Raw genomic sequence first — 24,172 nt, 5'->3', positions numbered from 1 at the left:
CGTAGTGCAAGTTCAACTAAAGCGCGCCTGCATGCGCGCTCGACCGGTCAAACCAGTTTACTTACTAGAGAGTTATTGTTAGACAGTTTCCACTAGTGCCATAAGTTGAATGACAGTTTTCTTTTTACTACCACTTAATATCCATTAATTTAGAGTTTAAACTCTTTTTATTACAAGATTAATGATCTTGTTTATGACAAACATTAAGAGGGTTGAATGAGTAAAGTTTATCTCATTATAAAATGGATATGGTTTATTAATTTGAAGAGAAGAAGAAAATAGACACAAAATAAAATCATCTTTGTTCCGTGGAAATTTTGAGAAGAGCATTCTCTAAATTGTTCTACACAACTTAAATTTTTCTACTTTAAGAACACCATGTTACCCAGTGTTATCTCGGGCATGAGAGTCATCTCCGACAGTACACATACTATTTCGGTTATTCTACCCTGGGAGACAGAACCGTCTGAGAGGAGGCGCGAAATCTGTTTTAAGGGCCCCATGTCAAACACGATCCTCAACAAAACCGTCAACGATTTTTCTTGTCTTGCAGAGGAGTTTCAATCTAGAAGGTGCGGTTGAAGTTTTCAAAGACATTAGCTTTGAATCAAGATTGGTACAATTTAGTTATATTTTATATTCTTTTAGTTAGTTTTTGTAACCGGTATTGTACTAGTAGAATTTTCCACAAATAACGAGAGTCTCGTTATTATATATATATATATATATATATATATATATATATATATATATATATGTAGGGGAGGGTTTAAATGAGAACGCTAAATATTGTGAGAACCGTGAGAACAAATGAAAAAACCGCGAGAACTTGGTCAAAAACAATTCAAATTCAAAATTTTTTTCTACACTTATCATTATTATTCGAATAAAATGTTAGAAATTTAATTTACACGTTTCAATTTACGAGAATTCGTAAATAAAGAAAATTTACACATGTGTAAGTTTGCCATTTACACATGTGTAAATCTGTTATATTTACACATGTGTAAAAAATCTAAAAGGAGTGATTTTGAAAGAAGAAATGAATTATTTGTTGTTGTAAATTCTTTTTTTGATGTTGTATCTTGATTACAATGAGGTTTGTATTAAAAAAATTGGTTTTGACTGGTTTTTTCATTCGTTCTCACGGTTCTCACAGTATTTAGCGTTCTCAAGATAACCGTCCCCTATATATATATATATAGGGTGGGGTTCTAGAGTGAACACTAGTGTATTTGCGAACTGAGTGAACAAATCCTGGCCATTGATCTACACACGTGTATGGCCAGGATCTCATCATCAAATCGTAAATTACACTAGTGTATTTCAACATCAAATCCTGGCCATTGATCTACACACGTGTATGGCCAGGATTAGTTCACTCAATTCGCAAGCTACACTAGTGTTCACTCTTGAACCTAATCCTATATATATATATATTATTTAAAAGTGAACCTAGTGCTTACAGTTCTCTGTCATAACAATGTTCATTTCCGCCATTGTTGAAAAGAAGCGGCTAACGGTTGTGCAAAACAATTCTTTACACAACTCAGCCACCATGAGCGTGTTCTGGTTAGCACTATTGTTCATAATTATTGGAATTGCAGACGGGTTCGCTTTGGTTGGACTTCAAGAATACTTCTATGATCAAGTCCTGATTCATTGAGAAGCTTTGGAATTGCATTGTACCTAAGCGTGGTCGGGGCTACAAACTTCTTGAGTAGTTTCTTGATCACGATTGTTGATCATGTGACTACAAAAGTATCGGAAAAGAGTTGGTTTGGAAAAAATTTAGATAGTAGCCATCTTGACCACTTCTATCTACTCCTGGCTGTGATCACTGTGTCGAATTTTTGTGTGTGTGTGCGCTTGTAACCAGCCGATACTCGTATAAGAATGTGCAGAAAAAGACTCAAGTGGCCATGGCGGATTGCCACAAAGCTAAAGGCCACAGCGCAAGAGCTTGATACAAATAAAGCTGCAGTCCTAACAGTATAATTCTATATGATTTGGTAACGGATCCATCCTATTTAAAAAGATTGTTATCATGGAGTAGAGTGTAAGACAAGCTTTATTGTTATGCGTCTTATTTGTGACTAAAGTTGACCCGGCCAGGAGTATATAGAAGTGGTCAAGACGGCTACTATCTAAATTTTACATCAAGACAAACTTTATTGATGGAAAAGTTTAGGGAGAAGAAGCGGGATCTACATATGGTTTTCATTAACCTCGAAAAGGCTTATGACAGTGTTCCACGTAAACTGATTTGGGATAGTTTGGAAGGGAGGGAGTGCCTAAGAAGTATATAGACATCAACAGAGATATGTATATTAGGACTGAAACTAGTGTGTGTGCGCCTGTAGGGGATACTGATCCCTTCCCTGTGGAGGTAGGACTCCACCAAGGGTCTGCGTTGAGCTCGTTTCTATTTGCAGTTGTGTTGGATGAGTTTCCAAAGTCGATTTAGGAGGCAGTTCGCTGGTGCATGCTTTTTTGCAGATGATATTGTGTTAGTGGCGGAGAGTAAACAAAGCCTGAATGCGAAGTTAGAGCAGTGGCGAGCAGCTTTGGAGGGTAAAGGTTTAAGGCCACTCGGTGTGGGGGTCGTCCAGGTCCGGTGACGCCCCCAAACACCATTTTGGGTGGAACGTCGTTAGGTCCATCCTCTTTGCCCCATCCTCACACTCATCCTATGTAGTGCTGACGTGGAGGCCCATCCTCCATTTCCCACACCGAGTAGACTAAGGATTAGCCGCTCTAAGACTGAGTACCTTTACTGTGATTTCAGTGGCACAGGCAAAGAAGGAAGCCAAATCACCATCGACGACCAAGTGGTCCCACAGGCAACAAAGTTTAAGTATTTAGGATCGTTTATACAAAAAGATGGAGAGATAGATAGTGATGTAGCTCAGTGCATCTAGGTTGGCTGGTGTAAATAGAGAGCAGCATATGGAATATTGTGTGATAGGAGGTTCCCAACTAAACTAAAAGGAAAATTTTATAGAGTTGCAGTTAGATTGGCTATGTTATATGGAACAGATTGTTCGGCCATTAAGAAGATACATGCACGTAAGTTAGAGGTAGCATAGATGCGGATGTTGAGGTGGATGAGATAGGATAAGAAATGAGGTTTTTAAGGAATGATTAGGGGTGGCTTGTATTTCGGATAAGATTAGGGAGGGGAGGTTGAGATGGTTTGGGCATGTCAAGAGGAGGAAGGGGACGGCTACGGTTAGGACAATGGAAACTCTCTCTGTAAAGGGGAGGATGGGTAGAGGCAGACCAAATCTTACTTGGGATGAGCGATTAGGCAGGATTCGCTATCTCTCTGAGGACATGGTCGAGGATAGGAGTTCATGGAGACATAAGATTAGGGTAAGAACTCCTAGAAGGATGGTGGGACTTTGTCTCAGGATCTTGTTGTAGGAGCTTAGCCCTGTAGTTTCTTTATGTGGCATTAGCTTGTTATCATTGTTTTACATGTCCACGTTGTGTGTTATTTGTCTCTATTATGCATCGTTACACTCTATGTTTGTTGGTTGTACGGTTGCTAGGTAGTTATGTATGTTTTATTTGTCTTTATGGATGGTATGCTCTGGAGCTAGGGGTCTCACTCTCACTGAAAGCAGTCTCTCTATCATTTGGGGTAGAGGTAAGGTTCGCCTACATCTCACTCTCCTCATACCCTGCCAATAGTCTGATTATGATTGGGATTATACTGGGTATGATTAATTTATCTATTTCTCATCTTACTTATTATGCACTTGACCCACTATTTCTTCTTGATTTGTGACTAAAGTTGGTAGATAAACATTAAAAATTGAGTGAATTGCAAGAATTGTCCTTTATCTTTATGCCTCTTTGCAGGCGGTGTCTTTTATGTTTAAAATTGACGAGTTTTGTCCTTTATGTTTAAAAATAAAGCACGTTTTACCCTTTGGGCCTAACCCAGTTAGTTTTTTTCATTAAATCTTGTCATGTGCCTTGCACATGAGGGCAATTTTGTCATTTTAACGAAGCAGGGACTAAATGTGTAAAAAGATATAAATTCTCTCTCCCCCTCTCTCTTCTCTCTCCATCTCTCTCTCTCTTTTCTCTCTCTATATCACCTGTCATCCTCAATAAATCACCTCTCAACAACACCACCACCACCTCCTTCAGTTGCTCGATTAAATAAACACACTGCCCCCATTTCTTATCTCACTGCTCTCTCTGTGCCCCTAGATGACCGTCGGCCATCATTCTGAGCAGTGGCGTCTGTCGAAACAACAGGTGGTGGAAGAGGTGTTTTTGTGAGGTTGGGTGACGGCGTAAGGTGGAGATGGCGAAGGAACCACCACAGGCGACGGAGGCGCTGTGGTGGTGCGTGGCCGACGAATAGAACAGAGAAGGGGGGAGGCATTCAGTGGTGGTCAGTGGCGGCGCATCTAGGGTTCCGTCATAACCCTAGGTGGCGGCGGTGGCCACTGTGGTTAGGGTCCGACAACTGACGTCAACAGCAGGTGGATATCGAGCAGGTTCATTCTGCAATCATTACTTCTTGCGAATTCATGTGGTTTTGACTAAACTTATGCCGATTTTGACTTTGTTAGGACCGTAGTTGGTTAATTTGTTCAGATTTGTGTGTGTTTTTGGTGTGTATTTGATGTGAATTTGGTGATGATTGTTGATATTATTGATTGATTATAGATCATTGGTTAGTGAGGCACTCGTTCAGATCAGAATTTGTATTAGAATTTGGGGTTTGGTGTCGAAATGAAGAGGTGACTAAAGCTGCTGTTGTGTAAATGATTCCGATGATGCCGCTGAAGGGTGGTTGCAGGTTGTTCGATGGTGGGTTGAGAGAGATTAGAAAGAGATTGGGTTGTGGTGACAGTGAAATAGTTTAGATTTTTTTTTTTCAGTTTTCCGATACAGTCCCTCAATAATAAGTCTTTAAAAAATAAACCCTTGAAAGGTGAAATGACAAGTATGCCCTCATGTGCAAAGCACATGATCATACTTAACTAAAAAATCTGACTGAGTTAGACTCAAAGGACAAACCATGCTTGATTTTTAAACATAAAGGACAAAACTCGTCAATTTTAAACATAAAGGACACCGCCTGCAAAGAGGCATAAAGATAAAGGACAATTCTTGCAATTCACTCTTAAAAATTTAAAATGATGAAAACTAGTTATTTTAATATAATACATTCAACTAAAATGCATATTCAAAAATTAGAAAAGAGCAATAATAATAATAATGATGGTTAAACAGTTGATTTGATCTGTTTACAAGACTGGTTCCAAGTTCCAATCGTCAGCCGAACAAAATATACCTCTACACAGAAAAAAAAGAAAAAAACTTCTTTGGGCAAGATAGCCTACCTGTATAATAAGTAACCTACAAAAACCATAAGTATTCCCCGAGCTCGTGTCATTATGAAAAACTAGTTCTTCTTCATGGGATGACCGAAGAGATTTGAAGGCTCGCAAATACAAAAAATATCGGAAACAAACACCAAAGCTCTCACTTAGTAAGAAGGTGGTTTAGATAGAAGCTTCTTCAATGTCTCATATGTCATGAAAACGATTCCTACACCGGGGACAACTTTGTAATATTCTGGAAGAATCCCTCTATAGAGACCACGTAACCCTTCAGTTCGCATGATGTGCCCGAGTGTCCCAAGTAAGCCACTGTTGTAAACACGTGCACGGCCACCCACTCCTTCCAACTGTTTCCGCCGCCTCACAAGATCCAAAGGAAATGTGGCTGTTGAAGAAGAATAGTTTTAACATAAGCAGGTTAACCAAGATTTATCAAATTGAAGCGATGTTGTGATTACTATTACACAAGCTCACCTGTTGATGAAGCGATGCCAGAAAGACTGCCACAGGTGAGACTGACCATCACAGTGGAATCATTCGGCCTATGAGATTTCCAATATGACCGCAAGGTTTCATAAACAGAAAAGCTAATAGCTATACTTGGTCCAACACCCTGCATGAATTTCAAATGGAAGTGGGTGGGTGTAATGAATAACAGAAAAGGAAAACTGCAAGGTGGCGGGTTGGCCAACGGGCCGGTTGATCCTCGAAACATTTTCTTAACCACTTTGTTAGAAAAAAATACAAATAATTAATGTCGTAATTAAGATAACAAAAACATTAATACAAGAAAAAAACTTAACATAACAATAATCTATAGTAAAAGGTTTGTTTTTCTGCAAGTTTGACCCTAAGGTTTGGCCAGTTTTGCAACTCCTGTCCAAAGGTTTGTTTTTCCGCATTTAGATCCAAAAAGTTTGAAATCTTGCCATTTTCATCCGGCCCGTTGACTCCATCCATTTTTTCTCCGTTAAGTCAGGGGTATTTCCGTCTTTTTTGTCCTTTAAGTAGAAAAATGGATGGAGTTAACGAGCCGGATGGAAATGGCAAGATTTCAAACCTTTTGGATCCACATGCAGAAAGACAAACCTTTAAATGAAAATCGCAAAACTGGCCAAACCTCAGGGGCGAAAATGGCATTTTACTCCGATAATCTAATTATTAAAACAAAAATGAAATAGGTTGTTGTACACATTAAATTAGGCTTTGGACGACTTTTAGCCTCTTTGACCAGCTCCCCTTTTAGTTAAGTTTTTTAATCCATTTTAAAATAAAACACAACTGGAATCGATCCGGTCATAAGTAGAAGACTCAAAAACAGTAGTGTAGTGAGACAAATTACCAATAAGGTTGCTCCAAGTCCCTTATACAAGCCAAAAACACCCTCATCTCTACAAATTGTACCCAACGCATGCCACATTCCATTGTAGTATATTGTGCTTCTCTGCGATATAATAAACAGATATAAGATTGTAGTTTGTACGAGAGTTAAGTACATAAGATGCAAGAGAAAACATACTAACTTAATTAGATAAAATAACCAGTGTTCTAAAAATCAGAGTAAGCGGACGAGAGGAGGCAGAGTGCCCTAATTAATAATTATATGATCAAATTTGAAAAATAAAGTTGTTTAATTCAGGCAAGTTGAACTTACCTGCTGCAACCGGTTCCATTTTGCAAGTTCCAAGTTGTGATTTCAGCTTCTGAGTACCAGTCTCATCTTCCATGTTTCAATTTTGCCTTGTGAATTATGATTTCAAGTGGCCGTTGAAGAATCATTGGCCATTGTATAACTCAAATCATGTGACTGAGAGATGAAAAATATAAATCCAACATCGTGCTAGCATATAATATGAGTATATGACAGCTTGTTAAACAAATGGTTTGTTTGTTCTGTTCAGGAATCAGGAGTTAGGACTAAAAAATATTTGTTAACTCAATTTACATGCTTAAAATGATCCTTGCTTAACAAATTAACCGCTCAATTATCCAAATATTCTTTGCTTAACAAATTAAGCGCTGACCAATTGACCGACCGCCTAGATCTGCCAAATAAGCACCTTACATACGATCGACTGCCTAGATCCGCCAATTAAGTGCTAGGCAATTGATCGACCACCTAAATCCGCCTAACGCTTTTTAGAACACTGATAACAAAAAAAAAACATCTAGCTGTGAAAAACAGAATATATTCGAGCTGATGACAAATAATTTCAAATTGAAAGCAATAAAGAAAAAAATAGTAATAGGAAAAACTGAAGCATTTATTTACACCTGTGCTGCAAGACGCGTCCTGATGAGATCTAAAGGGTATGTGGCAGTAGCCGCTGTTATTCCCGCCATTCCACCGCCTACAAAGTGCACACAAGCATCTGCAGCTGCAGTTCCAGTGTTGTATTCTATACTTGGGATTGACTTTAGCAACTGGAACATGTTAAACGAAGTTGATAGCATCATCATATACAGCAGAGTTCATTATCGTGCTAAAAAAACCTAATAAACGAAGAAAAACACTCACTTTTTTGTACTGCTCATAGGCGTAGAAGTTAACTGCTGTATAAGGAAGGCGATGGACAATAGTAACCAGATTTCCTTTCCAAAAAGCTCTAAGACCCTCTTCGTTAACAATACGTGATGCCTCGTTCCATATACAAGGGCTGCTCAGTAGCGCCCCCTCAGAATGCATACCTTGCACCTGCAGAATGCAATACAAAATCAACCATCAATTTAAATATTACTAGACCTCACAAAACAACCCCATTATGGGTGCTTATCATAACATTTTAGTTTATTTTGGATCATAAGTAATTTTTAGTGGGTTTATGTAGGCTGAAGTAAAGAGAAAAAGAAAGGAGTGGCAAAATGGGCTAAACTATATGATTGAGCGGGTCAGAATGTGCGCCCTAAAAAACGATTCACTACAGTGTCGATCGTCTTCTTTTTTCATCAACTCCACTTTAACAGAGTAAATCACTATCATAACGTTTTCTTCAGCCAGCAAATAGGTTTCTGACCTTCTGTTACGCTCTCTTATTGCCCACCTAGCTAACCCGGTCCCATTTCTTCAGAGTTCAAAGATGTTTGTTAACTAAGAGGAGGGTATGTTCATGTGGATCTTTAAGTTTGTGCACAGAAAGAAAAGAAATTTAGAATGTTATTCTTGTTTCAATCGCAGCTATGGTTTTACTTTGACATAGGTTTGGTTGTCATTCTCCTTAAATCAGACAAATTTTACTTCAATCTGTTTGCGTTTAGCACAATTTGATTACATCTGTTCATTAGCAACCCATTTTCCTCAAGTCAACTATTGTTCTTTCATTCATCTGTGGTTACACACCAAGATTTTAGCTCAATTTGCTTTCTGGCTCTGTAATTATACCTCAAATTGTACTTGATTTATTTTCGTTGTTTGCTGTTTTATTTAATTGTTTTTTATTATATCTGAATTTAGATGGAGTCATGGAGTTTTGGCTAGGTTCAGATTATGATCTTTTCGACATTTTGTACATTTTTAACCCAACTTACTTTCTTGTATTGCAGTGGTAATTCAATACTTCATGTTAATCGATTCTGAGCTCAATTCTGGCTCCTTATTAGTAATAGTCCATTTCATAAATCTTAGCTCAATTTCAGTTCTTGGTCTGTAATAATATTTTTTAATCCACTTGCTGCATCTTGATTAGCTTTGAGTTCAATTTCATTTCTGTAGCTATATAACCTGCCTGTATTTTGTACCCTTCTATTCGTATCCTTTTCTTGTTTTAAACTATCAAATTCACCATGTTTTTATTTACTTTTAGCACTAGGAATTTTATTTATTGCTGATGACATGGTAGCCTAGCAAGCGGCATATGAGGAGTTATGTACATATGCATTCTGTCACTTCCAAAATGAGTTCTTTTAAAACTGCCCATTTTCACCCAAACCAAATTGAACCTTTTTACGCAGCCCATTCTAACCAGTACCAATATGGCATATTGGCATGCTACCCAACCCACCCGTTTTGCCAGGCTTAAATATATACCACTTATACTCTTATAGTTTAGATAAAACTTCGATTTACAGGGAAATGTAGATCAGAAGCTATGAAGCTTTATACTTAATCACCAAAGTAAACATACCCTCTCCAAACCAGCACTAAGTAAGTTAAACACTTGAACAAACTTTTATTTTCTCCTAATCAACATCAGACAATCTTTACCTTTTTAAAGATGTTATGTGAATTGTGATTGCTGGGTTTGGAGTCTTGATCGGGCTCGTTTTATTAAGGACTAAAGAAAACCAATTTTGGGCCTATATAGAGATCGACCAAAGGGTGGCCAGGATCCGGCCTTAATCATTTATTATTAGCCCGTTTTGTTTTCTCGTTGCCAAAGCATATTGTATCTCTATTTATATAATGCTTGTACTTGTAATTAATTCCTCGTCCCTAGAGTTGAGAGGATAGCAATAATAGATTACTAGTTGCAGCTGTGGGATCGAAACCTAACCTCGTAAATTCTTGTATCTCGTGTTCATTTTACTTTTCTACGGCGTGAGGTGTGTGTGTGCGTGTTGCAAAACCGAATCCCTAACAGTGATTACCAATTCATCAAAGATAAACTGACATTCATCCTTACAATCCCCATACATCCTTTTAAACGGCATGACAGAACTGGCATCTTCATCAAATTTCATGCAAGATACTTCATATCTTATAACAAACTTACTTCCTATGCACCTCAGATACAGATTACATTCACACAATGAATCCAAAACTTAAGTAAAATGTTATATTTGCTGTTTTCATAATATATAATAAAACAGTAGGTCTGTAAACTTATAATTCAGTGAAATTTACGTAGCAATGAAATTTCTATAATTTTAAACCCTAAAATCTCCGGTCTAATTTCAAATTAAATACATACAGTGATAGAATTACCTGAAAAAGAATAGTGAGACGTGCTAGAGGAGCCGTACATGTTTTACTAAAAGCTCCGGCAATACCTCCGGCGAGAAGCTGTGATACCGTACCTAACTCCGCAGACTGTGGATGACGTGGCTGAGAAGACGGCGATGCCGCCGCCGTCGGTACCGGCTGCTGCTTTTGCAGAAACTTCACGGCGGTGCTGCCGTCAACGACTCCTGCATGACCAGACATGAGCAAATTGTGCGATCAAAATTGGTGAGGAAGAAAGAGAAACCCTTGAAAAACCCCTAATGTTGCGTGCGAATGAGGTTACTTGGTTCAATAGAGTCCGCTTACTTTTTTTTTATTTTATTTTATTTTTAGGCAAGGAACGAGGTGTCAACCACTAAGGCTATGGGGTATACTTTCACGCCCCTTAACTACACGTAGGCACCACATCACTTACTTGACCCTCTTTCACTTCACCGTACACCAAGGAAATGGTTTAACCCCATTAACGCCCCTTAAAATTAATTAAAATACATATATATAGCATGTTGTTGTGTGTGTGCGCAAATTTTGCAATGCTTGATTTCCTCCCTCTCTCTCTCCTAGTTAACTTCAAAGCGGTTTAAGAGGTGTTAACGGATGCCAACTAGAATTAACACATATGAGTGTTAGAGTTTACCAGGTGGCCTACTCATGGGGTGTGTTATGGCCTCATGTTCCGTGTAGGCCTATAAATGAACCGATCTTTTATGAATTGTTTGTATGTGAATTTATTCGGTGGAAAGTTTGTTTATATTCGTTTTTTTTTTAATAAGCGAACGAACATGAACACAGATTTTTGTTCATTTAATTAACGAACAAATATAAACACACGTTTTATTCTTTCATTTATGTTTGTGAACATCTGTTTATATTCGTTCATTTATGTTCATTTACATTTGTTCATGTTCGTTCATTTATGTTTGTTTAAATTTAAATACATAGGTGGTTATATTTATAGAAATATTAAACATAAAAGGAACTTTCTAACTACTTATATAAATAAAACTAATTGGTAATTAATCACTAATTTATATAAAAAATGACTTTATGTTGGTTTATGTTATGTAAGTTATGTTCAGTTATGTTTATTCAATTATGTTCATTTGTGTTGTCTATTATTTGTTAAATTATGTTCATTTAAATTTGTTTGTCTATGTTCGTTTAGGTTTTAAACGAACGATCATAAACATATATACAAACATGGTCATCTTCTTAATAAACAAACATGAACAAAAAATATGTTCGATTATATGCTCGTTTCGTGTTCGTTCGGTTCATTTACAGGCCTAGGTGCGTGTTGCGATAGTTCGATTTTAAATAAAATTTATATCGAAATGTAGAGAAAATAAGTGTATCACAATTTGCAATAGTATATTTAAATTTATAAAATGTTATATTTGAAAAAAAAAACAAAATATGTTAGATCGATCGAAAACCATAAAACAAATACTGGTACTGGTACTAATGTTGTTTGCTTGGTCTCAGTTGCGTTCGTCATCGGTAGTGGTACTCGATATTGTCAGCGATACCAAAAATACTCAATTTCGAACAAAACTCCGTTTTAAACGAAATAGTAAAGTACAGTTTTCGTCTATGAGATTTGCTCCAAAATTCAAGTTCCCTCCATCATTAACACTATTCGTCCCTATGTGTCAAGTCTTAACACGTTTCGTCTATGGTCCTAATGTCCATTAACTTTTTACGTTAATTACCCTCCCCCCCCCCCCCACACTGTGCCCCTCACATTAGGAGTAATTTCATCATTTCAGCTAGAACGTGAACTGCATTTTTCGTCCCTGGGGTTTGCTCCAAATATTAGGTTTCATCCACCTTTAACAAGTATTAACCTGTTTCGCCCATGGTCTCACGTGAGGGGTAATTTCGTCATTTCATCTAGATCATGGAGGAAACTTCAGTCTTCAGCCCCAAGGTTTGCTCCAAGCATCAGGTTCCGTCCACCTTTAACACTCTTCGTCCTTGATATTTCAGGTCTTAACACATTACATACATGTCTCTAATGCCCATTAACTTATGTGTAAATTACCCCTCACAACATGAGGGGTATTTTTGCAATTTCAGCTACTTTAGGGACGAAATTTGCATTTTAAAAGAATTCGTGTTTTGGCGTTCGAGGTTTCGAACTTTGGTTCTTTTATGCAAAGAAGGTCTGCTAACCACGGTTGTTGTCGTTGTTGTTGTTGCAACTCGATTATTCGGTTTGCTATTTTTAACTCTTAATAAGATTTTAATTATGAATCGGTTATTCAGCTTCCTATTTTAACCCTATCTCGTCTCGTAATCAACGTCCATCACTTCTCTATCTTTATTCATTGATTTCTCAAGTAGTTCAAGTTTTTTGTTATGACTTGATAATTTGACATTCTACTTTAACCTCAATCTCATCTCGTAACCGACGTCCATCACTTCCCTATCTTTATTCATCAATTTATCAAACGGTTCAAGTTTAGTTATGACTCGATAATTTAACTTTCTACTTTAACCCTAGTCTCTTTATTTAACTTTCCACTATATAATAAACCCATTAATTCTTTTATGGTACAAAGTTCGCCCATGATCACACCACCTTCTCATTCAATCACCCAACATCATATGCTTCCATCTTCCCATTTCTCTCCATAATCACAAACAATTAGGCGATTTTGATCCATTTCATTCTAGTTCCACATCCATATTCCCCATACACAAACTTCAAGAAAACCAATTCATTCATTCATATTCCTCCCAAGAAATGACCAAACTCGACTCTCTCCGTCGAGTACTCCTCCCATGCTTCACCACCACCAAGAACCACCTAACCACCTCCCCACCCCACCAAAACCGCCACCCCTCCCCCTCCCCCTCCCACACCCCACCAAGACCCTCCAAAGCCATGGTAATCTGCACCCTCTTCGGCCACCGTCACGGCCACGTCTGGTTCGCCGTCCAAGACAACCATCTCAACCCCACCATTCTCCTCCAACTATCCATCCCAACCCACACATTACTCCAACAACTCAACTCCGGTCTAGTCCGGCTAGCCCTTGAGTGCCACACCCCACCGGACTCCGATCTCCGGTCATGTCCTCTCCGGTCAATACCCATGTGGACTTTATACTGCAACGGCCGGAAAGTGGGCTTTGCTGTTGGGAAAAAGGTGACAGAACCGGTTCGGGTTATGTTGAAGTCGGTTCAGTCGAGTACGGTGGGTGCAGGGGTAATTCCGTCATTTGGGTTTGGGGTTGACTCCGGCGTTGACCAGGCTGAGGGTGGTGAGTTGATATATATGAGGGGTTACTATGAGTGGATTGTGGGTGGGCCGGATTCGGAGTCTTTTCATTTGGTTGACCTGGATGGGTGTTTGGGTCAGGGTCAGGGTCAAGATTTGAGTATTTTCTTGATGAGGACACGTGGCCCCTTTTTTTGAGGTGTTTTGGTTAATTATAGTTTGTAGTTATTACATTTTTGGTAATAGTTTTGATTTTGTTGTTAATGACTTTTAACATGAATTGATTTTGATATCACATGTGGGTGGGTGAAAGGAATGAAGTTATTTTCAAGTTGAAAATATTGGTGATAGGTAATATATTAGATGAAATATGTACATTTGGGTTGTTGTGGGTCCAAGTTACTCATTTGATTGGAAGCAAGGGTGTAGATTTGATTTTTGTAGTTATAATGTAATTTGAGATTGATTCGGGTTGTATGTGTTTGGTGTTTGCGTCCTACTGGCTATTGTTAATAAAAGTTACCTTTTAAGAAAAGGAGCTATACATGTGTTTGTTTGGACAAGTGTTATGTATTGTGTAAAATCATAATTTACATTTTTAAACTTAGGGTTTAAATTGTGACGATAACGTTGTTGAAAAGAGGAAGAAAAGTCTATACTAGTATATGTACACGCTCCACCTTTGTTTTTTCGGTTGACCATGCATCCTCCGGATCTAAACCGGCGACACACATAACATTCACACATGTTCGCTTGGTGTACGGAAGGCGCAAGTTATTGTACCTTTTGTGTACTGAAAAATACTTGTATCGTTTCATAAAGTGATATCTTGACTTTGTTGAAATCTAGTACAATGACAATGGGTAAACATGACTTGTCGTATGATATCTTTAAAGTAAACCTGTTGATTTATAAAAGTATCATCTTCAATTCTTCATAATGTTTACCTTGCAATCAAAGGTAGTGTTACTTTTTAACACTACCTTTGTATTAAAGGTATTATCAATTTATACATGATACAGCACTTCCAAGCGTATTTGGTATTATCAATTTATACATGATACAGCACTTCCAAGCGTATTTTTACAGGGAAGGGCGTAGCTTTGTGGGGACAGGAGGAGGCGGCCGACCCCCCGAACTTTTCACTCAGTAGTGGAGAGTATGTAGTTTTCATATAGAAATTTTTGGGTATATACGTTTTTGACCCACCGGTTTTATAGAATTTTTTTGTATATACATCTTCAACCCCTCGGTCAGAAAATCTTCGCCGCTGTTTACAGGATTACATAGTGCAACTCAAATTAATACTCAGTATCAGATGTTAGAAACTGCCTGAATAATGAACATACCAATTTCAAACCAAGAATTCAGGCTCCCAATTTCTTTTTCTTTTTTTTCTTTTTCGCTATCATCAGTCTAAATTACAGAACTGTTGAATATGAACAAATTCATGGAGAGTCCATAAACACCATATTCCAATCAAACTCACACAAAGAATTGCTTACTGTACAAGAAAGAATTTTACAAACCACGTGTAAACACCAACACTCAGTTCAGGTGATCATGACCACCACCGCCACCAGTCTTGAGGAGCGTTATCCTTTGAGATTTTGAATGGCTTTGTCGGTTGTTAAGAACGTCTATATATGTTCTAAGCCTATATCGATCCGAATTTGTGATCGAGAACGGAGGATTAAGAATCAGTGAAGGTGCTTCCACCAGAAGAAAGGTTAACAAACGCACCGCTTTTGAATAGAACCCTGCTGCGTTGTCAGTAAATCCCATGCACTCATCCACCTGCCAAATGCACACGACACCCATATATCAAAGATTCAAGTGCCATTGCACAGTTGAGCTCATGGGCGTAGCTTTGTGGGGGCGGCCGACCCCCCGAACTTTTCACTCAATAGTGGAGAGTATGTAGTTTTCGTATAGAAATTTTTGGGTATATACGTTTTTGACCCCCCGGTTTTATAGAAATTTTTGGTATATACGTCTTCGGCCCCCCGGTCGGAAATCTCAAGCTTCGCCACTGGTTGAGCTCAACATAAAGTTTTATCTATGACAAAAATATCTGATAGAGTAAAATGCCATTTTCGTCCTTGAGGTTTAGCCAGTTTTGCGACTTTCGTCCAAAGGTTTGTTTTTTCGCATCTGGATCCAAAAGGTTTGAAATCTTGTCATTTTCATCCGGCTCGTTAATTCCATCCATTTTTCTCTGTTAAGTCACGGGTTTTTCCGTCTTTTTTGTTAACTTAAAGAGCAATTTGTTTTCAGTGGTATTCGGTCTTTTTACATAAGGTGAAAAAGACTGAATTGCTTTTAGGTTAGCAAAAAAGACGGAAATACCTCAACTTAACGGAGAAAATGGATGGAGTTAACGAGCCAGATGAAAATGGCAAGATTTCAAACCTTTTGGATCCAGATGTGGTAAAACAAACCTTTGGACGAAAGTCACAAAACTGGCCAAACCTCAGGGACGAAAATAGAATTTTACTCTATCTGATACTCCCTCCGTCCCACTAAAAGTGTCCTATTTTGAATTTTCAAAGTCTTTATTTGTAAACTTTGACCTTAAATAATTTTGTTTGTGTTAGATAATACTTGATGAAAGTTATATGATTTGAGTGTGTTTTACAAGTGTTTTTATCGGGTTAATTTTCATCAAGTTTTATATAACAAAAAAATATATAATTAAAGTCAAAGTTTATAAATAAAGACTTTGAAAATTCAAAATAAGACACATTTAATGGGATGGAGGTAGTATCTAGTAAAATAGTAAGTAATTTTATAAGAAGCAAACAGATGGAGACTTACAGCCCCGCGCCTGCCAAAATCAAGGGCAGCCTGAAATATTGTTTCCATTGCATCCGGCATCCCGACATTTCCTGAAGTAAATAAAAGAATCAACCTCATATCCTCAAAATGCTTAATATTTACTTATATCTTATTAAAACTATATTATATTGTAAAATTAACTGTGTTATAAGGCGTACCAGACTCTATAACCTTGGCAAGTTGTTCAGCATTATCAACTTCACTAAGAAATATTTTCTCGATATGACAGCAAACGTCCTGTGGCGACGTGGCAGCTTCCAGACATTCTTGGATATCAAGACTATCAAATTCTTTCATGGTGGTTGCGTTAAAAGTTGTAGTTTCGGGGCTTGGACTTCCTTTAATCGCTGAAGCAGCCTGCGTGTGACATATATCCAGCGCTTGCTTCCATATTGCAAGGATCACAAGCTGAATTGAAAACGCTTCTAGTCGGTTTTCCGCCACAATCTGTTTATAATAACATATCAAAGAGATTAATAACCAGATGTAAAATATAGTTAGATAACTCGAATATAACTAGTCGGTGAAACCCACACGTTGCAGCGGAATGTTAAAATCTGTAGGACTCAGTTTCGACGACTCAATAAAAGTTTATTCAAAGTGGTTTTATTACACATTACACAAAAGTTAATGATGTAACTCAAAATAAAAAGTCGAGTTTTAGTGTTTTGCATTGATCCGAAAACCACAAAAACGAATACCGATATCAGTACCGATGTCATTCAGTCGGTACCGGCTCGGTTCCTCAGCGGAGCACTATTTCGAATACAACTCTGATTTCAATAAAATTTCTATCAAATGTCGAAAAAAGGTTGAAGGCAGCCATGTATTTAATTTTTATAAAAGAACTAACGAACGAAAGCTACAAAGAAAAAACTAAAACCATCGGGTTAAATAAGTATTTTATGTATAGCATAAGAAGTAAAATTGAAATAAAAAAAAGTCAAAGTCACTATTCACAAAACTTGCAAATGTATGTTAATTAATTAATTAATTAATGTGCAGAACGGAAGTTTAAAACATACTTTGTCATTGACGAGCTCGGAAACAGCAGAGGCACAATCATGCAATGATTTAATTCTCGCCATGCTGTCGGTTGGCGGTTGTTCGATTATATCAATCGATCCGTGGGAGGTCCCAGAGGGTGCGGAGCATTGACTTTCAAAGCTCCCGGTGGGGCAGATGATACTTGCGACACCGCCAATGATGGGCAGAGGTGCACTAGGTGTTGAATGGATGTCCCTAGAAGGTGATTTAGGTGCTGTTATTTGGCTCGCCTTAGAAACACTTGCCAAAGAAGATGCATCCGCAAGGGGACCCGATACTAGAACATAATCTTGATCGATCAACTCTAACGAGTCCGTCACTGTTCAATTCAAGATAGTCAAGGGGGTGTGACCAAATAAAACATGTTTGGTCCAAAATCTTGATTTTTTTTCATGAACAACCAGTGTAAAATATGATTACAAATTGTATATTTTATTAGTGGTCTATTTTTTTAATAAAATAATTTGGGAGGTTTTATACATTAAATAAAATAAAAATTGGGCAACATTTGACTAGTTCGACACCTCTTTTAATTTTTATTTTACTCTTTTGACTAGCTAGAGATAAAATATAAGCCAAACTGGGCTAAAATTGAAACGAGCTAAACGGATCGTACAAAGAAAGTCGTCCAAAGTATATATATAAAACCTAAAGCCTATTAATTCATTTTACTCAAGTTGGTAACTGTTATGGAAATAATATTGTCTTTGTAAGCATACTTCGCCCACTAAATATTTATAAAAAGAGTAAAGTACACGGATGGTCCCTGTGGTTTACCGAAATTTTGAATTGGTCCCTAGCTTCCAAAAGTACACGAGTGGTCCATGTGGTTTGCACTTTTTAACACATTAGTCCCCAGCCAACAAATCTAAAGGTTCTAGCATGTCCAAGTTAGGGACTAAATGCATAACAAAGTGCAAACCACAGGAACCATCCATGTACTTTTGGAAAAAGCCAGGGACTAAATGCGTTACAAAGTGCAAACCACAAGGACCATCTAGGTACTTTTAGAAAGCTAGGGACCAAATCCAAAAATTTTGGTAAACCACATGGACCATCCATGTACTTTACTCTTCTAAACACATTTGGACAGAAAGTGTTTCAGGCCAACCGGTACCAGCATTACATGTTATTTTGTTTGAATAAAATATGAAAACATACCTTTGGAGTGTGTAGTCAAAGGGTCAACTGATCTCAAAGAATCTTTCAGATTTCCTTCCGACAATCTACGATTTCCACGTGGAAAACCATTATTATCTGGTTTTTGTCTGATACCGCTGTACCTAGAAGAAACTTTCGTTTCTTTCGACAAGTCTCCTTTATCAGCTTCCTTATCCAGCGAAAACCCGTACGTAGTCGGAGGTGACCGCTTAATAAATTGCGGACTTCCATCGGGACCGCTTGAATCATAATCAAGACTAAACGGTAGATTGTCTTCTTGGCTATTATCTTCGGTGTTCTTGAAAGACGGGCCTTTAGGATATGAAAATCTATCAGTTGTTCGTTGTGGCCTCCTATCTCTGCGTGCATGCCGCAAAATATTTGATTATGTAGCACGCGTAAGTGATTGAGTAAAAATTTAAAATAATGCCTTTATAAATGAAGAAAGTTCCTTCGGCTTATAAAATAAAATACCTTGATAGTTCATCAGGTCTTGTTTGGGTGAAAAAAGGGTGTGTAAAGAACTCCTCAAACGTCAACCTTTCAACTGTGAATCAAAGTAATAAAGATCAGAAATAATAGGGATTAAGCGTGTATGAATTAACTGTAACTATTATATAAAATCTATGCAGTTATAACGCTCGAAAATCAAATAGCGATCAAGGGCCGATATTTGAGATATAGGTTATCGCGGTGGTTACCGGTAATTTTATATCATGCAGAATTTGTATATATACATATATATATAACGTCAAACATATATATAATATTAATAGTAATGTTAAAAGTCAAAACTCAAAAGTGCCAATATTTGAAACATGATCTTAATCGTAAGGCATGAAATCTGCTTCCGAGTCTACATCAACCAACGCATCCAAAATAACAGTCGATATCGGTCAAATATCGCTCAATAGCGGTCAATAGCGCTGACTGTAATTTGTGCATACAAACAGATTTGTGCATACAACCCCCTAAAGCATTCTATTTGAAGATTTGTAATAATATTGTTTTCGTAACTTTGTAATCTTAATTAACACAAGTGTCAAAAGAGAAATAAATATAAATTTCCGTTATATTCCAAAATATAAGTTACAAATACCCGGATTTTGTCGTAGTAACTTTCTACACAGGTCAACGCACTCGGGACTTAAGTCCTTCGCATCTGACGGAAACTGCAATTCTGTTGCTTTCATTATGTTTTGAAGCAACTGTGACACGTAAATAAAAACAAGACATAAAAATACCAGGTTAGAATTTTAATAAAAATCCCAATGGGAAATATATAGTCTCCGATACAAGATTTACAAACCTGAATTTGATTGTTTCCCGTGAACGGTGTTCTACCAGTTACAAGTTGAAAAAGAATTGCACCGACACTCCATAAATCTGCCTGTGTGTTCCATTTCTATGTCAATATAAGACAAACTAAAATAAATGTGCTTTTAAAGAGAAAATATCACCTTGGCATCATACTTATGAAGTTGCATAATTTCTGGTGCCATATAAAGCGGCGAGCCACATAACGTTTCTGCAAGGTTTCTAGGTTGCAAAGACCTGCAAAAGTAATTACATTTTTTTTCATGTATATGCTACAAGGCATGACTCATGATGATATAATGTATACAACGCTGAAATTATATTACCTTGCAAAGCCAAAATCTGCAATCTTTAATGTTGAATTGTCGTCATTTGTAGACAGTAGGAGATTCTGTTCAACAGATAAGATATGTAAAAAAAATAAACATATATACTGAAGTCGAAATAACGTAAACATGATGCAAATGATAAAGGATACCAACCTGTGGTTTTAGGTCTCTATGGATAATCTGATTATCACGAAGGACTTTCAAACCAGCCGCTGCAAGAGAAACAGTCATACACAACTTAATCACTCACCAATATAAGTAATGTGAATGTGAACAGAGAAAAGATTAAAAAAAAAAAAAAAAGCGTTGACGGATACCTAACTGCTGCATGAAGTGCGCCGATGTTGATTTGGAAATTCTACCTTGACGTCTTTGAATAAACATAGATAAATCACCTCCTTTGCAGTATTCCAGCACAAGATGTATCTTTCCAGGCTCCTAATTTCACACAAGTGAGACGTCATGAACAATTTCAAAAATGGATTAAGAAACATAAAAAAGTTCCAATATTTTGGCCCATCAAATGCTACAACTTAAGAGCAACGCATACGGCGCATTATATCACATTCATAAACTAGATACAACTCTATATCCATCAAATATCTATATGAAATAGAGTAAGTTAAAAGACCATTATTATGAATTATATCCCTTATTTGGATTTGGTCCATATTAGGTTCGTTCAACCTGAATATTTGTATTCCGTTTCCATATATATAATATCGCTTTACATAAGAACCAAATCCCAAATCGAGTGGTATACTTCCTCGGTTCCTCGAGCAAACAATATAATCGTATCAGTACTTCTTATGCACCGATTCGTCTTATACAGTCTCTCAAACCCAACAAACAAACCAGAATACACACTTATTACATAAACTTTAAACTTTAATTACAATATTAAATGCAGTTATCATAAATTCATAATATATATATCAAAAACACAGTACTCATACTCAAAATCCAAACAAAATTCAAACAATAAAAAATTCAAATTTCATAACTACCTTGATCATCTCATGCAAACGAATAATATTCGGATGATTGATGTTTCGCAATATATCAATCTCAGACATCAAACTATCTTCCAACTTTTTGTTCAATTTTCCAGTGTTGATCTCCTTAATTGCAACTTCGGTACCGTGGATCTTATGCCACGCGTGCCAAACAACCGAGAACGAACCCGACCCGATCTGTTTGCCCACAACGTAATCCCCAACCGATCGAACTCTGTACGGAGATTGAGCCATGTGTGAATTGAGAAAAAGTCAAACACAAACCCTAATTTTGACTATTGGAGTTGAAGTCAACAGGATCAGCTAGTGGTTTGTTTGTGTGTGTATGTATTTACAGAGGATTTGTATCTATAGTGATTGATTGGAGAAATTTGTCTGGTGTGATTAGTGTTTTGGGGTGAAATTGATTTTTAGATGATTGATTTGAGTGTGTGTGTGTGTGTGTGTGTTTTGTGTTGTGTTTGTTGGAAGGTTTTTCAGGTGGTGTAAGCTAATGTGCGCCGTGGGCGTTATGCGCACAGTGGTGTTCTTGTACATGGTATAAAGTTATGAACCAGATTTGCTGCAAGTTATTGAATTTTGAAATTTTAAATTTTAAATTTTAAATTGTGAAATGAAACTTGTGGTTTATCTTTTTTTTTATTTTTCTTTTAGGTGTATATTGTTACTACTATATACTAGAACTAGTAATAATTTCTGCAAATTTCGCGGTGTTGAAAATTGATATGTTTCTTACTTTTAGAAAAAAATTACGTTACTGATCATAAAGAAACTGTATGCATGAACTTATTATGAAAATCTGAAGTTGAAGATTAAAATAAAACAAAGCATCGTACTATAGATAAGTAACTATATGAGTTTACAAATTAAAAAATATAGAGAACAAATTATATTGTTGAAGTTGCTCGAGCCTGCAAAACAAAACAAAAAATTATTAGATCTAAAAATGAATATAAAATTTAAATTAAAAACAGAAACAACAAAAAGAGTATTCATTAAATCTACATAATATATATTGTTTTTTTTTTACATTCATGACCAATCAAAATAAAGCAAAATAGTAATCTGAATATTAAAATAGGATACACGTTCGTCCGACGATTCGTGTCGGGACCTACAGAGTCTCTGACCACTTTTATGCCATGCAGCAGAACCATTTTTTCTGCAAAATAAAAATAAGAAAATTAATTGAATATAAGAAATAGTCATTCATGACTCATTTATGACAATATGTTCAGTAACATATGACTTACGAATAGGTCAAGTCGGATGAAATTAGGGCATATCGAAGTAAAAACATAAAAACACCAAAAGCAAGAATACAATTGTTATATAGTATGTTTTAAAAACTGAATGGTTCCAAATTCTAAAAATAACGGAATTAATTTTGTTAACCCCACTAATCAAAACTATTTCCATACATCTTATAGTCAATGTATGATCATGCTGAGATTAAATCTCAGCCGTCTAAAATAGGAAAATCATTAAGAACGTTGTCAATGCGCATGTTGGAAAGAGATGCCAGTTACCAAAAATATCGGACATAATTTAGTAACTCTCATAACAATTCGAATTCAAATCCCAAAAATATTGCAATTTTATTTTAAGTACCTCTCCAACTAAAAATGAAAATGAACTGTTAAATTCAAAAAACTTCCATAGGTATAACTTATTTCATAGGGGAAGGTTGACAATTAACTATTAACTATCATCGTCTATATCTATATTGAACTAATTAATTGATTAAAATCAATAACTGCTTGCAATAAGGACTACTCGATCAAAATCATAGTCGCAAAATTGTTCAATATTCTCCCTAAAGGTTTCATAAGCACCCCCTTAGATCGATATGCTTAAAAAACAAAAAAAAAGTTCAAAAATTACCTCAAGAAACGTATGATGAACCTGTCAAAGCCACCGACAATGGATTGTGCATCAAGGCACCTCAAAATGGTTCTATAACATTTTCTCTTAAAAAAGCCCGTATTCACCACTCAACAATCAAAAACTCCACTGTAAAATTTTTATATGGTATAACTACACATCTAAATATATTAGGTCAGGGCCAGTAATAGTTTGGAATTAGAAAAAAAAAAACAATTGCATAGAAATAACCTATTCAATCAAATTCTCGTAAGTTATATACAATACCATATAACCAATCAGTACCACAAAACTTAGAAATATACATAAAAAGAAGGAACTATATACAGTCATAATGATACCAAACAACTATCATTATAATAAAATGAGATGAAACTTTTAATCACAAAAATGTTGTGTCTGGAGGATATAGGCATAGAGCGGATAATGATTCAGATCATGAAAACATACCTTGAAGATAATCAATGAACAAAAGAAGATTCGGTGGTGGCGTCTGGAGGAAGATTAGTATATGAAAGAATGGCGACTTGAAACGAACAAAAATACTCTTGAGTTTCCCTAGAAAAAACCTTACCGTAAGTTTAGTCATAACCGTTAAAAGTTTGACTAAAATGTCAAAATTATAATAAATGAGACTACTTACCATATTTAAAAAACTTAAATTCTGGATAGATAATATTTTAGAATGAAAATTATTACCTTGATGAACTTTCCATCATCTTGAAAACCTACAACCAACGGTTAAAAAAACCCAATCAGATTATATATTAAAAAATTAAAAAATAAGAACAAAAAAAACAATGTCATGAAGTTGTTATAAACATAAATCTATTAAAAAAATCAATAAACTAAACAGTATATTAACAGAAATTGATATTCATTTAAAATATGATGATTACTGATAATGATTATGAACTTTTACCATAGATCTTCCTTTATTCAGTGATAAAAACAAAAAAATCAACGATTCAAAGACACCGTAACAGAGGACTAAAATACATACCGTGATTGTCCGAACAATCAGTTTATTGCCTGCTGAAAAGAAC

At 36.4% G+C, this 24,172-nt stretch overlaps 3 protein-coding genes across 3 annotated transcripts; 1 reads left to right on the top strand and 2 right to left on the bottom strand.

The window, feature by feature from the left end:
• Nucleotides 1–5,219: 5,219 nt before the first annotated feature.
• Nucleotides 5,220–10,597, bottom strand: LOC110865385 (mitochondrial substrate carrier family protein B). Its single transcript, XM_022114630.2, has 6 exons — nt 10,291–10,597; nt 7,888–8,064; nt 7,644–7,793; nt 6,712–6,813; nt 5,844–5,982; nt 5,220–5,754 (listed from the first exon to the last, which is right to left on the bottom strand). Exons 1-6 carry the CDS (start codon nt 10,507–10,509, stop codon nt 5,516–5,518), a joined length of 1,026 nt encoding a protein of 341 aa, XP_021970322.1. The 5' UTR covers nt 10,510–10,597; the 3' UTR covers nt 5,220–5,515.
• A 2,601-nt stretch (nt 10,598–13,198) lies between these two features.
• LOC110944701 (protein MIZU-KUSSEI 1) lies at nt 13,199–13,732 on the top strand. Its single transcript, XM_022186348.1, has one exon. The coding sequence runs from the start codon at nt 13,199–13,201 to the stop codon at nt 13,730–13,732; it is 534 nt and encodes a 177-aa protein (XP_022042040.1).
• A 1,154-nt stretch (nt 13,733–14,886) lies between these two features.
• LOC110865386 (serine/threonine-protein kinase ATG1c) lies at nt 14,887–21,779 on the bottom strand. Its single transcript, XM_022114631.2, has 13 exons — nt 21,234–21,779; nt 20,544–20,664; nt 20,380–20,438; nt 20,224–20,288; nt 20,041–20,134; nt 19,890–19,970; nt 19,680–19,788; nt 19,055–19,127; nt 18,581–18,939; nt 17,398–17,738; nt 16,531–16,819; nt 16,352–16,422; nt 14,887–15,331 (listed from the first exon to the last, which is right to left on the bottom strand). Exons 1-13 carry the CDS (start codon nt 21,474–21,476, stop codon nt 15,083–15,085), a joined length of 2,154 nt encoding a protein of 717 aa, XP_021970323.1. The 5' UTR covers nt 21,477–21,779; the 3' UTR covers nt 14,887–15,082.
• Nucleotides 21,780–24,172: the final 2,393 nt, after the last annotated feature.

This window comes from Helianthus annuus, chromosome 6 (assembly GCF_002127325.2).
Source record: "Helianthus annuus cultivar XRQ/B chromosome 6, HanXRQr2.0-SUNRISE, whole genome shotgun sequence".
Lineage (NCBI taxonomy): Eukaryota > Viridiplantae > Streptophyta > Magnoliopsida > Asterales > Asteraceae > Helianthus > Helianthus annuus.
The sequence above is the reverse complement of the archived record's forward strand: the minus strand, read 5'-3'. Positions and strand labels throughout refer to the sequence as shown.